The 17,149-nt window shown below is 43.2% G+C and overlaps 1 protein-coding gene across 1 annotated transcript in view; it reads right to left on the bottom strand.

Moving 5' to 3' along the window:
- The window catches only part of LOC144766635 (cadherin-like protein 26), a 376,180-nt gene that overhangs the window by 180,597 nt on the left and 178,434 nt on the right, over positions 1–17,149 (bottom strand). The window contains exon 4 of the mRNA XM_078650421.1: positions 10,049–10,198. Within this exon, the coding sequence (XP_078506547.1) occupies positions 10,049–10,198 (150 nt within the window). The remainder of the gene's footprint in view (positions 1–10,048; positions 10,199–17,149) is intronic.

Genomic DNA, 17,149 nt, shown 5'->3' with positions numbered 1-17,149 from the left:
GTAGGTCTAAAAACCTTTAGATAAAGGTATTCATCGTCGTTCAAAAGGCCTGATTGTTTCCATTCAAGAAGCAGTTTATTAATTAGAATTGTTAGAGGACCCATAGGGTTGTGGGAAATTAGTTCATAACAAGAACTATCACTAAGTTGTGTGACAATCTCGTTGTTGTAATCCACGAGATTCATCACAACCACATTACCTCCCTTATCTGCCTCCCTAATGATGATGTCGGGATTATCACTAAGGATCGAGAGTGCAAGACGTTCGCCTTTAGTCAAATTGTCCTTGTATTTAAATTTTTCATTCAAGTTCTTGATGTTCACGTTATTTATGTCTTCAAGAACATGTCTATGGAAATTATCTATGGCATTCCCCCCAGATAGAGTAGGGGTCCACCTAGATTTGCTTTTTAGCCCACTGGCCATGCCATAATCTGTTTCAATGTCAAGTTCTTCTAAAAGCCTCTCCATGTCATAGGGGCTATCCTCTCTATCAGTTAAGGAAAGAAGCAGATGAGTTGCTTGAACATCTTTAATGGTTAAATTTTCTTTGTCAAAAACAATACGAGAAGGTCCACAAACACTGGATACATTGGATACAGTAGACTTGCATGCAAAATGTTTTTTCAACTTCAGATTTCGTACAAATTTAAAAATATCAATTTTGCTCTGACAAATGTCACCAGTACTGTATGGGTTAAAGTTCAAACCTTTACTGAGTAGAGAAACCATATCAGTAGTAAGGGGAAAGGAAGAAAGGTTGATTACTTGGACAGTGTTGCCTGAATCGATCAGTTCCTCTGTGTACCTGACCCGAGTTTCTTCCGGTATTCGTTTGGGACTACGTTTCCCCCTGTGGGTTTTGGGTCTGTACCGCCTCTGTTTGGAACTACCCTGTTGCCCTTCCTGATTCGTTCCATTTCTAAAAAAAAGGGCATATTACCCATATCAGTACTGTCCACTCTTTCATTCTCTGATCCACTGAGTCCAATAGAATTCAGTGAGGACGTACTTGAAGCGACAGAGCTCGCTGTGGTTGATCTACCCGACTGGGAGCCTTGTTGGGACTTAGGAATGAAGGAGTCATATTTTTGTTCGTACGTGTAGACCCTCCCATTTCTATAATCAGCCTCATCCCTTCTGATTTGACGGGCTTTCCTAGCTTTTATTTCTGCCTGATGTTTCAGGAGAATTTCGTCCATGATAGTGTAGTTCTTTACAGTTGACTCAGGTTTGTTAAGATCTTTAATTTCCTGTTCTAAGGTGGAAATTTCTAATAGAAGCTTGGCAGACTTGCGTTCAGCACTCTCTATTAGTATATCCATTAAAGTCATTGAGTTCTGGTTGAGAGACTCTTCCCACTTGACCATTAGATCAACATCAAGGTTGTCATACGTGGGAAAGGTCTGAGAACGTAGACCTCTAGGAATCTGTTTGATTTTTCTGTAATAGTTAAGGGTGGTTCCATCCCACCAACGAGAATTTTCCTGTTTCTTAAGTTTCTCTAGCTTGAAAAACTTTTCCCTGAGACCCTCCACAGGTGCGGGACCTGTAGCGGCCGATGCCTGATGTGTGGGCATTCCCTTGGCTAAGTTTTCAAAAAGATCTGATGCTGCCTTTTCCCTGTCCATAATAAGGATTAAGAACTTACAACAAGTAAAGTAACGTGGAGGCGCCTACCCTGATAACAAGCTCAAGATACAGCTGTGAGGGTTATATTCAGTACAGATGGAAGGCGCTCTGCCTACAGTAACCGTTACAGTGTGGTTAGAAAATAATGTATGTAGCGTGGTGCGTGAAGAGCGAACGGGATAACCCAAACCGTTCAGCGAAAATCAGAGACTTTCAATAATGAGAAAACAGCAAAGCTCTCGCAACCACAAGGCAGTAAATTAACATAATATACAGTAATGACAATAGAGTGAAGAACAACAGCAGATCTTGTATTTTCAAAATTCCCAAAGACGGTTTATTTGGATCCACATTCAGCCGACACGTGTTTCGTCGTGTTCAAGAATGGAGTCAACACTACTCTTCAGGGCTGACAAAAGATAAAACAACATATGTACAAGACATTTAATTTATGGTATGTATAATACATACTTTCGTATCCCAGGTGCGCACAGTGGTGATCGTGAATATGAGAATCAACACACGGGTGTTGCGTGAATGGTTTCTATAATCGTGCCTATGCAAACAAGAACACTGTGCACATCTGCATGCCTATATCGTGATAACAGTGCAGGCCAAGCCTGAGATACAGTATACTGTATACTATTTGTTATGGATTCTCATCACCTGTATGGTCATGCACAAAAAGATCCGCTGATGAAAGAGGGATCAGGGTGCAAAAGCAATAATGGTGCTTGATAGAAAAAGTGTCTCGTGCTCCGTACTAAGTGGTAAGATCTATCATGTGAATGTGTTCTCATGCACAATCGAGTATCTCACGTGAGTTGCTAGACGCCTACCTAGTAAAGATCCAGGCATCTATCGATAAAATAAAGTTGCCAGTGCGACCGGCCATCACATACAAAAAGGGTTGTACTCTGAAGAACAAACTGAGTCCCACAGTTCCACAGAGACACTTTTTCTATCAAGCACCATTATTGCTTTTGCACCCTGATCCCTCTTTCATCAGCGGATCTTTTTGTGCATGACCATACAGGTGATGAGAATCCATAACAAATAGTATACAGTATACTGTATCTCAGGCTTGGCCTGCACTGTTATCACGATATAGGCATGCAGATGTGCACAGTGTTCTTGTTTGCATAGGCACGATTATAGAAACCATTCACGCAACACCCGTGTGTTGATTCTCATATTCACGATCACCACTGTGCGCACCTGGGATACGAAAGTATGTATTATACATACCATAAATTAAATGTCTTGTACATATGTTGTTTTATCTTTTGTCAGCCCTGAAGAGTCGTGTTGACTCCATTCTTGAACACGACGAAACACGTGTCGGCTGAATGTGGATCCAAATAAACCGTCTTTGGGAATTTTGAAAATACAAGATCTGCTGTTGTTCTTCACTCTATTGTCATTACTGTATATTATGTTAATTTACTGCCTTGTGGTTGCGAGAGCTTTGCTGTTTTCTCATTATTGAAAGTCTCTGATTTTCGCTGAACGGTTTGGGTTATCCCGTTCGCTCTTCACGCACCACGCTACATACATTATTTTCTAACCACACTGTAACGGTTACTGTAGGCAGAGCGCCTTCCATCTGTACTGAATATAACCCTCACAGCTGTATCTTGAGCTTGTTATCAGGGTAGGCGCCTCCACGTTACTTTACTTGTTGTAAGTTCTTAATCCTTATTATGGACAGGGAAAAGGCAGCATCAGATCTTTTTGAAAACTTAGCCAAGGGAATGCCCACACATCAGGCATCGGCCGCTACAGGTCCCGCACCTGTGGAGGGTCTCAGGGAAAAGTTTTTCAAGCTAGAGAAACTTAAGAAACAGGAAAATTCTCGTTGGTGGGATGGAACCACCCTTAACTATTACAGAAAAATCAAACAGATTCCTAGAGGTCTACGTTCTCAGACCTTTCCCACGTATGACAACCTTGATGTTGATCTAATGGTCAAGTGGGAAGAGTCTCTCAACCAGAACTCAATGACTTTAATGGATATACTAATAGAGAGTGCTGAACGCAAGTCTGCCAAGCTTCTATTAGAAATTTCCACCTTAGAACAGGAAATTAAAGATCTTAACAAACCTGAGTCAACTGTAAAGAACTACACTATCATGGACGAAATTCTCCTGAAACATCAGGCAGAAATAAAAGCTAGGAAAGCCCGTCAAATCAGAAGGGATGAGGCTGATTATAGAAATGGGAGGGTCTACACGTACGAACAAAAATATGACTCCTTCATTCCTAAGTCCCAACAAGGCTCCCAGTCGGGTAGATCAACCACAGCGAGCTCTGTCGCTTCAAGTACGTCCTCACTGAATTCTATTGGACTCAGTGGATCAGAGAATGAAAGAGTGGACAGTACTGATATGGGTAATATGCCCTTTTTTTTAGAAATGGAACGAATCAGGAAGGGCAACAGGGTAGTTCCAAACAGAGGCGGTACAGACCCAAAACCCACAGGGGGAAACGTAGTCCCAAACGAATACCGGAAGAAACTCAGGTCAGGTACACAGAGGAACTGATCGATTCAGGCAACACTGTCCAAGTAATCAACCTTTCTTCCTTTCCCCTTACTACTGATATGGTTTCTCTACTCAGTAAAGGTTTGAACTTTAACCCATACAGTACTGGTGACATTTGTCAGAGCAAAATTGATATTTTTAAATTTGTACGAAATCTGAAGTTGAAAAAACATTTTGCATGCAAGTCTACTGTATCCAATGTATCCAGTGTTTGTGGACCTTCTCGTATTGTTTTTGACAAAGAAAATTTAACCATTAAAGATGTTCAAGCAACTCATCTGCTTCTTTCCTTAACTGATAGAGAGGATAGCCCCTATGACATGGAGAGGCTTTTAGAAGAACTTGACATTGAAACAGATTATGGCATGGCCAGTGGGCTAAAAAGCAAATCTAGGTGGACCCCTACTCTATCTGGGGGGAATGCCATAGATAATTTCCATAGACATGTTCTTGAAGACATAAATAACGTGAACATCAAGAACTTGAATGAAAAATTTAAATACAAGGACAATTTGACTAAAGGCGAACGTCTTGCACTCTCGATCCTTAGTGATAATCCCGACATCATCATTAGGGAGGCAGATAAGGGAGGTAATGTGGTTGTGATGAATCTCGTGGATTACAACAACGAGATTGTCACACAACTTAGTGATAGTTCTTGTTATGAACTAATTTCCCACAACCCTATGGGTCCTCTAACAATTCTAATTAATAAACTGCTTCTTGAATGGAAACAATCAGGCCTTTTGAACGACGATGAATACCTTTATCTAAAGGTTTTTAGACCTACTTTTCCATGGTTGTACACACTCCCTAAAGTTCACAAGAACTTATCTTTTCCACCCGGCAGACCAATTGTCTCGGGAATAGGGGGCCCGACGGAAAGACTAGCGGAGTACGTCGACCTATTCATAGGCCCCTTGGTGAAAAACCTACCCTCATATATCCAGGATTCCAAACATATCCTAGGAACCATGTCGGATATTGATTGGCAAACAGACACTTTTATAGTTACATTGGATGTGGTGTCGCTGTACACCAGCATCAATCCAATTTTGGGAATGCAAGCCATGGAGAAAATGCTCTCCAATCAACCTGCTTCGTTGTGGGCTCACACGAAGATGCTACTACACATGATGGAAATAATTCTGAATAACAACTTTTTTATCTTTGATCGTAAATGGTTCCGACAGACAAAAGGGGTGGCAATGGGTTCTAAATTTTCCCCCTCATTTGCCAACCTGTTCATGGGGGCACTGGAGTCTGACCTCATCTGGGGCCCCAAAGGTTCTTCGTATGTCGACTCAATTCTGTTTTGGGGTCGATATATCGACGACTGTCTGTTACTTTGGTCTGGAACCTGAGAATCACTATCTACTTTTTTCAGATATCTTAATGAGAACACATGGGGCATACAATTCACCATGCAACACAGCAAAGAAAAGATGGAATTCCTTGATTTAGAATTCTACGTAAAAGACAATGAACTTCATAGTAGACTTTACAGAAAACCAACTTCTTGTAACTCCATTCTCCATGCTTGCAGTGCTCATCCCACACATCAAATAAGAGCCATACCTTATGGGGAATATCTCAGAGCCAGACGCAACTGTAGTGAATCTAGAGAATTTGACAATTGTTTGGCGAATATGGAAAATAGATTTCTGAATAGAGGCTACCCCTTTAAGGTTCTGAAATCTGCAGAGAAAAGGGTTCGTCGCGCCTCAAGGCCTGATTGTTTAAAGAAACGTACTGAAACTGAATCCTCCACTCAGAAAATCAGACTCATTACTGAGTTCAATGCACTGCACCAGACGATTTCCAGGAGCTTTAATAAGCATTGGAAAATACTAACTGGTGATACAACCCTTAAAGAATGGCTGCCAGTGCGACCGGCCATCACATACAAAAAGGGTTGTACTCTGAAGAACAAACTGAGTCCCACAGTTCCACACAATACTTCAGCCTCAGACTGGCTCACTACACGGAGCCTAGGCTTCTACAAATGTGGCTTTTGCTCTCTATGTGTTTGGGCTAAACATGGAACGAGGACTTTCACAGGACATGATGGTGTCACTTACAAAATCAGACAAAATATCACCTGCCTTACTAGATATGTGATCTATATTATTGAATGCCAGTGTGGCAAGCTATATGTGGGTAGCACCATCAGACCCCTTAAAGAGAGACTTGCGGAACACATGAGAGCCATTCAGAGGAGAGATCCTAAATACCCTGTTGCTCTGCACGTTGCAACCTGTCAACCGCTTGAGGATGAAGTGAAGGTACGTTTCTTTGGTATCGACCTGATCCCCCCAAACATTAGGGGGGGAAACAGAGAACTTACATTGAGACGTAGGGAGGCCACGTGGATCATGCGTTTGCAATGCGTGGAACACGGGCTAAATTTTGACCCGGAGCTTCAATTTTTCTTGGGGAACTGAATATCAAATTGTAATTAAGTCTGTATCCACACCAATCATGGTCAACTGAGCATACTGAATGTGTTGGCCTTATGAATTTTGTGATTGAAAAGATGAACCGTGTGAATATTTTCGTTGCACTTAGTGTTGATTTTTGTACAGTAATATTAATCAGATTTTAGAAGCTCAACATACTCCCTTTTGCCAGTACTTGTTGTTATCTATTGAAGTATCAAGGAGTCACACTAGATGTTATGTTTTTGTTTCATAAACATGGATATAGGTGAAACTATATTCTGTATGCTATGTACGAAGTAATGAAATTGCACCAGCTCGATATGATTATGTGCCAGCTCGTAATGTATTGATACATGTTTTGAAGTCACCATTCACTGCGTGTTTTCTCAATTACACTCATGGGTGCACCTTTCTGGGTTTAGTCCACTTGTTTTAGCAGGCTATTATTGACATGCCCTGTTATTCCAGCATCAATCATATTCTTTGAACTTTATTTCTCCCCCGGTTTTTTTTCAATGTCGCCATTCAGTCAAAACTTGAATGTGACCTATTTATTATATAGGTCTATATTTTACTACCGCTTCGTGATATTTGGAGATGCGTTATTGGATACCTCACGGAACCTATACTAGATTTAGCCCTTTAATCGTGATGTCTTAAATCAATCAATCGTCACCCATATACAATATGGGTTCATCATTTAGTGGATACATTCCGCAACTTAAAATAAACATAGCCTAGTATTTATTTTAAACGAAAATTAATTGCCCTTCACCCTCAATACAATTTCGGGTGGAGTTTCCTATTTTGGCTTTGAGAAATTTTCAGATGCCTTTTACACCCCTTCCTCCGGTTTTTGGAAATTAATCAGCCTCCACCCCTAAACAAATCGGGTGTTTGTGTCTATTTTGGTTCTAGAATTTTTCGGATGTTTTTTATATCCATTACTTCGTTTTGGTTGATGCATTATTTACAGAGTATAATTTTCGCGTTTACCAGCGTTTTTTACCTCGGTTTCCTGACATTGTTGGTATAATTTTCCTCACCCAAAATGGTGACCCATTATGGCCTCTCGGTCTTCATGCGGGCACTCTAGTAGTTTTTTGCTCTTCAGGTATTAGTGTGGTTCCGTTTTCCGGTCACGTGTCCGTCCATGGAACACGGCGACCGGGAACACACAGAGGAGGGATGCCAAATGGAAGGTAAGATACTGGCTACTCTTGTACTCGCCGGTATTAGGCTTAGAGCTAGCTACTCGTGCAGTTTTTTGACGTTTGTTTTTTGACTTCCTTTTTTATGGCTTTTTGTCTTCCACAGCGTACGCTTACGTTTTAAAACAAGCAATTAGACTACTCTAGTCCCTGCCTTTTGGATCCCCTCCCGGTAGAATCTGACACTCACACGTGTCTAGGTATGTGGAGAAAAACAACTTTTCTTTCCGTTTATTGTCATTACGTACTGGTGCCTCATTGCTTTGCACCGAATGGATAATCTGTCAGTTTGATTTAAACATACACTTATGGACTTTTGCATTTTCCTTAATCTCCCTACAGTTTCTTTATGCTTTCACCATTGCGCTTCAGTGAGCGCCCACGTCCTAACCGAATCGTATTCACAACCCGGATCTGAGTCAATAGTGATTACTTACACTGTGATCCTTTTCGATTTACACACAGGGTAAGCGAGTAAGAATGAATTTCAACAATTCTGGGCACCCTGTGATCACACTCACGTGCCTCTTTGAATATTGCCTCTCGTAAGTGTTGTGGCTGGTCTAACCACATTCTCTTACCATTATATTTAGATTCACCGTTCCATTACGGCAACTTTATTTTATCGATAGATGCCTGGATCTTTACTAGGTAGGCGTCTAGCAACTCACGTGAGATACTCGATTGTGCATGAGAACACATTCACATGATAGATCTTACCACTTAGTACGGAGCACGAGACACTTTTTCTATCAAGCACCATTATTGCTTTTGCACCCTGATCCCTCTTTCATCAGCGGATCTTTTTGTGCATGACCATACAGGTGATGAGAATCCATAACAAATAGTATACAGTATACTGTATCTCAGGCTTGGCCTGCACTGTTATCACGATATAGGCATGCAGATGTGCACAGTGTTCTTGTTTGCATAGGCACGATTATAGAAACCATTCACGCAACACCCGTGTGTTGATTCTCATATTCACGATCACCACTGTGCGCACCTGGGATACGAAAGTATGTATTATACATACCATAAATTAAATGTCTTGTACATATGTTGTTTTATCTTTTGTCAGCCCTGAAGAGTCGTGTTGACTCCATTCTTGAACACGACGAAACACGTGTCGGCTGAATGTGGATCCAAATAAACCGTCTTTGGGAATTTTGAAAATACAAGATCTGCTGTTGTTCTTCACTCTATTGTCATTACTGTATATTATGTTAATTTACTGCCTTGTGGTTGCGAGAGCTTTGCTGTTTTCTCATTATTGAAAGTCTCTGATTTTCGCTGAACGGTTTGGGTTATCCCGTTCGCTCTTCACGCACCACGCTACATACATTATTTTCTAACCACACTGTAACGGTTACTGTAGGCAGAGCGCCTTCCATCTGTACTGAATATAACCCTCACAGCTGTATCTTTCACAAATACTATACCCAATGAAGGAAAGAGGCATTCATTATTGTACAGACTCCAATGAATCTATTATGCAGCAGCAAGATCATGTCTTGGCCCATAGCTTCAGAGAATATCTTCTATCATACCTGAAACCTTTTTTGCCCGAATGTCCATCTCCAGACAGGATAAAAGAAACTTCAATAGAGCTTGACTTGAAGGCTATATTTTCTACATCTAAAATACCAAATCAAAAATCCCCCTAATAATCTACATGTTAAATACTCTGGAATAGGTCTGGGAGAAATTTAAATTACACCCGCATAATTATCATAATTTCAGGAATTACACATTACTTTTTGTACTTGATTATTGCCAAGAACTACATGGTCTGCCTCCACAGACTCTAAGCGAAGCCAATCATGCCATGGCTGAGGCACCTAGTCAGCTGCCACCTAACATCGCCCTACACGCTTCATACACATCACATCAACTAGTACCCCTCATTTATTCATACATGCACCTCTGTGAATTCTGAGGATGAGTTTACAGCATTTTAAGGCTACTCTCATGGTTGTAAGGCGCAGAATTACAATCAAAGACAACAAGTACTGGCAAAATCAATAGCTTAGGCCTTGGGAAGCTGGATATTGAGTCTTCGTAGTGTAGCATTCCAGAACAGAAATGGGGATCTGAACTGCACTAGATCCTAGAATTGGGCAAACCGTAAACTGAATAAAGACTAGGCAGACAATTGAGTCACAGAAGAATCAAATTGATCTTAGAAAAGAGAAGGAAAAGGTAAAATGTGGTCTACTCACTCGGAATAAGGGGAACTTTTCATAGTCCACCTTCTGATGTACATAAATAGCTCCGTCATCTTCATTAATATGAAACATTCCCGTGGGTTCTTCAGTTACCCCAATGCCGGTCAGTTTATAGCGTACTTGGATGGCATTGTCGACATTGACCTGCAGCAGAACAGTCGGGAAATAAGGCATGAATTTATGTTGCCTAATCAAAGCCTACACAAGAGTTAGTGATCCATTCAGTGTAGTTTACTACAAAGCGACTCATAATTCTGACTTGTAGAATTTGAGCTTTAGTGTGCCCGCAGTCACTGTCACTTTCTGCCATCAATATCAAATCATTAATATTTAATCTTTCTTATGAAGTGCGAAATTCACTTGCACGTCACAGAGTGTTCTATAGTGCATACAGATTACTATCAACTATGTATAATCATTACATATCAGTAACAAAATGTGAATATATTGAAACTTCTGATCAACTCTGAAAAACATATGGCCTGAATCAGACTTTGGCACACAGGGTACTCTGTCACAATGGTATGGTCCACCCGCCCTATTTAGAGTCAGACAGACAATCAGAAAAATTAAAATAATTGGCTGAATTTTTCAAACTCTTTTATCACACAGAAAACATTGCTAATCGATCCAGGAGCAATGGGAACACATATAGAGGACATATTAATGTCAGACCTGCGCTTCGCTCCTCTTACTGTCTTGGTCTAGAAGATACATTGGGGGATAACTACAATAAAATTTCAGAGCACTGTGTCACGGCAAAATTGGTAATGCTGAGCTCCAACATTTTTTAAATGCAGGGATGTGACTAGCAGCCTGATTCATGTACGGGCCGTTTTGCGAGCCCCTAATAGCGATTCATAGCGAATCGCTATTGAGGACTCGCAAAACGGTATTCATGTAGGAATTGCTAAATTAATAGCGATTCCTACACATTCCTTATTTGCGAGTAACAAGTTGCTACTCGCAAATAATGAATAACTCCCCATTCATTCCCATGGGCCAAAAGGCCCATAGGAATGAATGGGGAGTATCCCTTAATTGCGAGTAGCAATTTGCTACTCGCAAATAAGATAGCGATTTTAAGGGTGCCAGGGGTGTCCAAAGGACGCCCTGTAGCACCCCTTAAATGCAAATTGTAACAGGTGATGCGCACACACATGTCCAAAGGACATGTGTGTGTGCAACATGCAACTTAGAAAAATGCTTTTAAAAGCATTTTTCCAAGTTTTTGCTATTTACCGAGAGGTCTGACCTCTCGGTAAATAGCGGCCCAAAAGTGCAAAATCACAATTTTTTTATGTGTCATGAATAGCATTTGAGGAATCTCTAATAGAGATTCCTTAAATGCTAATCCTCGCATATTTGCTAATTCTTTAATAGCGATTTTTGCATTTGGGATGATGAATACCAAATGCGAAAATCGCACTCGCAAAGGGCCAGATTCTCAGAATCTGGCCCTTTTGCGAGCGCTTTTAGCTACATGAATCAGGCTGATAGTCTGGGCTCGGACGTCGCGCTGGCAGAGATCAAGGCGGCGGTGCGGCGCATGGCACGGAATAAATCGCCGGGTATCGACGGGCTCCCCATAGAGTTCTATAGTAAGTACCTAGACGTTCTGGCACCACGACTACTGACCGTGTATAAAGAGGCCAAGGACGCGGGCCGGCTGCCTCAGTCAATGCGGGAGGCGTTAGTGGTCCCACTGCTGAAGCCTGGCAGAGAGGGTGGCGACCCCGCGTCCTATCGCCCACTTTCCATGCTCACCGCAGATTATAAGATCCTGAGCTCCATACTAGCGGCGAGGCTCCTACCTCACATGACGAGCCTGGTACATGAAGACCAGAACGGTTTTATACCGACGCGCAACACCACCATAAACATCAGGAGGCTTGTCCGCCTCATGGACGGGCTGGTCGGCGGGGCTGGGACGGAGCTGGTCCTCTCGGTCGACATTGAGAAAGCCTTCGACAGCCTGGAGTGGGACTACCTCTATGCTGTGATGGAGCGGTTTGGGCTGGGTCCGGGCTATATTCATTGGACGAAAGTCCTGTATGCGGAGGCATTAGCGAGGGTGAGAGTAGGGGCGACGGTGTCCCTCCGCTACCCGGTAGAACGCGGTACTCGGCAGGGCTGTTCCCTATCGCCGCTTTTGTTTGCGTTGGCCATAGAGCCATTGGCGGCTGAGGCCCGGACGGGGCGGCATTTCCGAGGAGTGCGAGCTAGAGACGGACAGCATTTTATTTCGCTGTATGCCGACGATTTACTGCTATTCCTCCGCGACGGCGATGAGGACCTGCAGGGAGCGGAAGCGTTGCTAGAAAGCTTTGGAGAACTGTCGGGCCTGAGGGTCAACTGGCCCAAGACGTGTCTTTTCCCGCTGCAGGAGGGCGCGGCCCGGCCACGACACCGGTCGGAGGCGGCCTGGGAACCCGCCTGCATCAAGTACCTGGGGGTCCACATTTACCACACGGCGGAGGCCCTGTTTGAGGGCAACCTGGGAAGATGCGTGCGAGGACTGCGGGGCTGTATGGCCTTTTGGGCCACGCTGCCACTATCGGTGGCGGGCCGAATCTCTTTGCTAAAGATGGTTGCCCTGCCGAGACTGTTATATTACTTCCGGACGCTCCCGATTTGGCTACCCAGCTCCTTCTTTCGGCTGCTTAAATCTCTGGTAACAACGTTTATTTGGGGAGCGGGGCGCTGCAGAGTGGCGCTCGCCACGCTTTCTCGCCCAAAGGATGAGGGGGGACTGGCGGTGCCAGACTTTGAACTTTATTATCTTGCAGCCCAACTACAGATCTTCACGCAAGAGGTGGCGAGAGTATATCGGGGCCCGGAGGACGACAGCTTGCGGGGAACACCCAGACACATCCTAGCGTATATTACCCTCCAGCAGAGGCTGGACAGTCGGGATTTATCGCTGGAACAGCGCACGTACCGACAATGCTGGAACAGAGTGCAGAGGAGGGCAGGGGTTCGGCGCCCATACGCACCGGAGATCCCTCTGGGCATGCTCACGGCTTTGCCACATGGGGGCGACTGGTCGCAGCTTCAGGGGTGGGAAGAGGCGGGAGTACAGGTGGTCGGGGACCTCTACGAAAATGGCGCGCTGCTCCCGTTCCAGGAGTTCATGGACCGCTTTGGTGTCCCGAGAGGGGGATTCTTGCTTCATGCGGCGGTGACCAGAGCAATACAGGCCCACTGGGGGGCAGGCCTTGAGGAACCTGGGACGGCGGCAGCATGCCAGTACACTATGTTGGCGGCGGGCACGATCAAGGCGGTAACGTGCCTATACAACCGAATGGTTAGAGAGGCTGCTCCCCCCCTTCCAGCCCTAAAAGCCAAGTGGGAGGCGGACCTGGGTAGGGACATACCCGACGCGACGTGGGCACAGCTGATCCGTAGGGCTCGCAACAGCACGAGAAACGCTCGCTTCCAATTAATCCACTATTACACATTACACAGGGCGTACATGACCCCGGGGAGGATCAGGCGGTATTTCGGGGCGGTGACAGCAACTTGTCCCCGGTGCCCGGAGGAAGGGGCGGAATTAGTGCATATGCTATGGGCGTGCCCGGCCCTTCGGGATTACTGGCAGGAAATAGGGGAAGTATTGAATGAGGTGACAGATAGGACCATAGACTATGGACCGGCGGAATGTCTCTTGCATTGGTTCCCCCATACCCCCAAGACCAAACTCACGAGCAAATTCATCGATATGGGGTTGATGGTGGCTAAGAGGGAGATCACTAGGAACTGGAAGGCGAGGGTGGGGCCAACTCCAAGGAGGTGGCGGCAGGAATTTCTAAAATGGGCTGCGGCTGACAGCACACATAGGTACCAGCTGGCGCGCAGGACCCCTACCCAAACTGCAGCAGACACTGCGACCTCATGGGAAGTGATGGTTCAAGCACTCAGGGATAATGAGGCTAACGAAGAGGAGGAGGCCCCCGACGTAGACAGGGTGGCAGAGGCCAGTTGAGCGCCCAGTAGCAGCAGTTATGCAGGGGGGCTCTTACCAGTACCCAAGACATGTCCGTTAGAGAAGCCTTAGTTGGGAGGTGGTGGGGGGGGGGGGGCATGGGGGGGGGGAGTTGTAGGAATGGCGCAGGGGGTGGGAGTTGGGGGAATTTGCGCACAGTTGGGTAGGACTATAAACGTAAGCATGCCCGTGATCTGTTTGACAGCCACTCCTCTATCTAGAACGTCAGGCATGAAAGAGCAGAGACATCATCGCCGCCCAACCCCCGGGTTGTGGGCATAACGGCTGTGTATTGGTTGACGTGCCGCACTGTATACCTGCTCGCTTTTCTGACGCTGTTTCTATATGTAAAGGCCTGTACAGGTATGCTTACAATAAAAATTATTTAAAAAAAAAAAAAAAAATGAATCAGGCTGATAGTTACGAAAATAGTGCACACCGCTGCATTTCCCCTAACGCTGGCACCAAAAAAGTTGCCTAGTGCCGGTGCAGGCACCCATGCGCCATGCTGCAATCGTGCCTGTGCTGCAGGGGCGATTATTTATGTGCAAGAAGGGATACCTTCCTGCACACAAACAATCTTTGAAGGCATTGGTCAAGCAAGGAAAAATTGAGAACATTTCCCAGTGCTACTTTTAAGTCCCCTATTTTCCTTTCAGGGAATAAAGTGCAATTGATCATGTACTGAGAAAGATGCAAATTACAACTGAAGTTATAAATTCGACATTTTATTGTTCATGGTGTTTATTCTATATTCACAACATTCGACGGAGTTCATCTTCATTATTTTGAATCATCAACATGATACAAATCTTCATTAACAACTTCAGTTGTAATCTGCATCTTTGTCAGTACATGATCTATAATCTTTGAAGGCAATTTGCTGTTTCTATGTGTGCAGCATGCTGCACACTTAGGAGGGATATTTACAATAAAATGTCGGAGCGCTTTGTGACGCCAAACTTTGTACCGCCGTGCTACAACATCTTTTAAACGCATATAAAAGAACAATTAATTAATATTATGTAAACTTTACACCATAAATCACTCTCTCAGCAGTCATGTTCTTCTCCGTGTCCACCCACCATGCATCCACTGGTAGAGTATCATGACTCACCCTTTATTGTGCAATGTCTCTATGTCCACAATCAGATCAATTTGCAAGTATGTTTGTGTTTTCTCAGGCAATTCGGGTCCATATATGACTTGTCAGTGCTTAATTTGAGCTGGTGGTTTCCAGTGCTCAGCACCGGCACTTCATTGTCAACACAGGCACCTATGACAGTCTGCCACATGGTCTAATGTCGAGATGAGCAAAACAACAGTTGTTTATTAAGACGATATACATTAAAATAACTATCATTCTTTAGGGAGCAGAGGACAGAATAAGTAGAAAACAATTGCCACCACTGAAAAAGAACCTGGTCGAAATGAAACTGCTTAAAAAAATGGACATTTGGCATATGTTTTGGGGTGGGCCAAATACCAAATGAAACTGTGGATTCTTCAGTAAATGATAAGTATTTTAGCAGTTATGCCAGTGATACGTATTTATCACTCAAATTATATGTGACCAGTTAGTAGACTGAACAAACAACCCCATTTCTCAAGAAAAGTTACTATTTGCAATTGACTTTCCATTAGAAATGGCTATATTGTTATCTCATCACTTTGATGAAATGGCATTGAGCATGAGGGGGCTATTGCTCAAGGACAAAGAAGGTGCAGATGTACATGTTGCTAGTTAACAAAACCAAAGTCACCAAAATTCTGTAATTAGAGAGAAAAAATTTAATGAGAGGTAGAACAATAAAAAAAGAAGGGTACGGGAATTATTCTAAAAGGGGCTCTATCTGATAAAAGTGTGGCATTCTAGGATATGTGTCCGCTGATATGACATTCCCAGCTTTTGGTCAAATATGTAGAATTTGTAAATCTAGGGAGTCACTATGCCAACAAGTGTGAGAACAAAGGTAGAGTCCTGAGAAATCTGGTTGTTGGGGTATGGGTAGAGAGTTAAGATGTTTTGCAAGTCAAGGAAGAAATATCTGAAGAATGCATACTGGATGTTTGTGAAGTGGGAGAGTTAAAGAAGGATACATAATTTGCATAATTACATTTGAGGGGCAAGACATATCCATTGTGGGTGTGGCCAGTTCTGGAACTAGGTAGTCATGATGATTAAATTAATTGATGTTATGTTAACACTCACGGTATTACGCTTATGAGCAATTATTTTGAGCTAATTGATATGGTGGGTACTGTGTCTCACCTTTGGAATTTATTGGAAAAAACGTAGAAGCCAATGTATATTCAATAAGAGAAGGACCATATCTATTGGAATAGTCACAACAATGAGAGTTAATGATATCTTTAAATCCTAACAATCCTGATCAAGATTTTTACTACAGTGATTTAATTGCAGACATTTGTGAGGACAAGGCAATGATGAATTGCCACAAATTATTTCCCAGGGTATTGTCACTGACTTTGGGTTTCTTTGTCAAAAAAATAATACTAAAACAAGGAGTTGTTTGAAGAGTACACAAAGTGCCAAATATGCCTGCATCTGTGAGGGATGGATTAAAAGAGGAATTTGAAAAATCATATAGAGAATATAATATAATATAAAATGACTCATTGGAATGACTCTCACATGTGGTGGTTGTGCACTAAATGAACAGCAAGATCAGACTTTGTGTCGATTTAAGATCCTTACATGCATGTGTGTTGATCTCAATCCTTTACCAATATTGGAGAAATGTTTATAATGCTGAAGAGGGCTACTATCTTCAACACTTTGGACATAATTGCTCCCTACCATTAGGTGGTTCTACACAACGGCTCAAAACCACTTAATTATTACTCTAGAGGGGGAATAATGATACAAAAGGATACTGTTCAATTTGACATTACCTTCAGTGGTGTTTCAGCATGTAGTGCGCAAACTGTTTAAAGGGACAGGCAATGCAATTTACTTTAAACATCAGATTCTGATGTTTCAGAATGACAGGACAGAATATAACAACACATTATTTATGCTTCTCACTGTGTAAGAAAGTAATGGGCTGAAGAACTCCAAGAGGATGAGCAAGTTCAAGTTAGAATCA

The sequence above is a fragment of the Lissotriton helveticus genome, chromosome 7 (assembly GCF_964261635.1).
Source record: "Lissotriton helveticus chromosome 7, aLisHel1.1, whole genome shotgun sequence".
In the NCBI taxonomy this organism is placed as follows: Eukaryota; Metazoa; Chordata; class Amphibia; order Caudata; family Salamandridae; genus Lissotriton; species Lissotriton helveticus.
The sequence above is the reverse complement of the archived record's forward strand: the minus strand, read 5'-3'. Positions and strand labels throughout refer to the sequence as shown.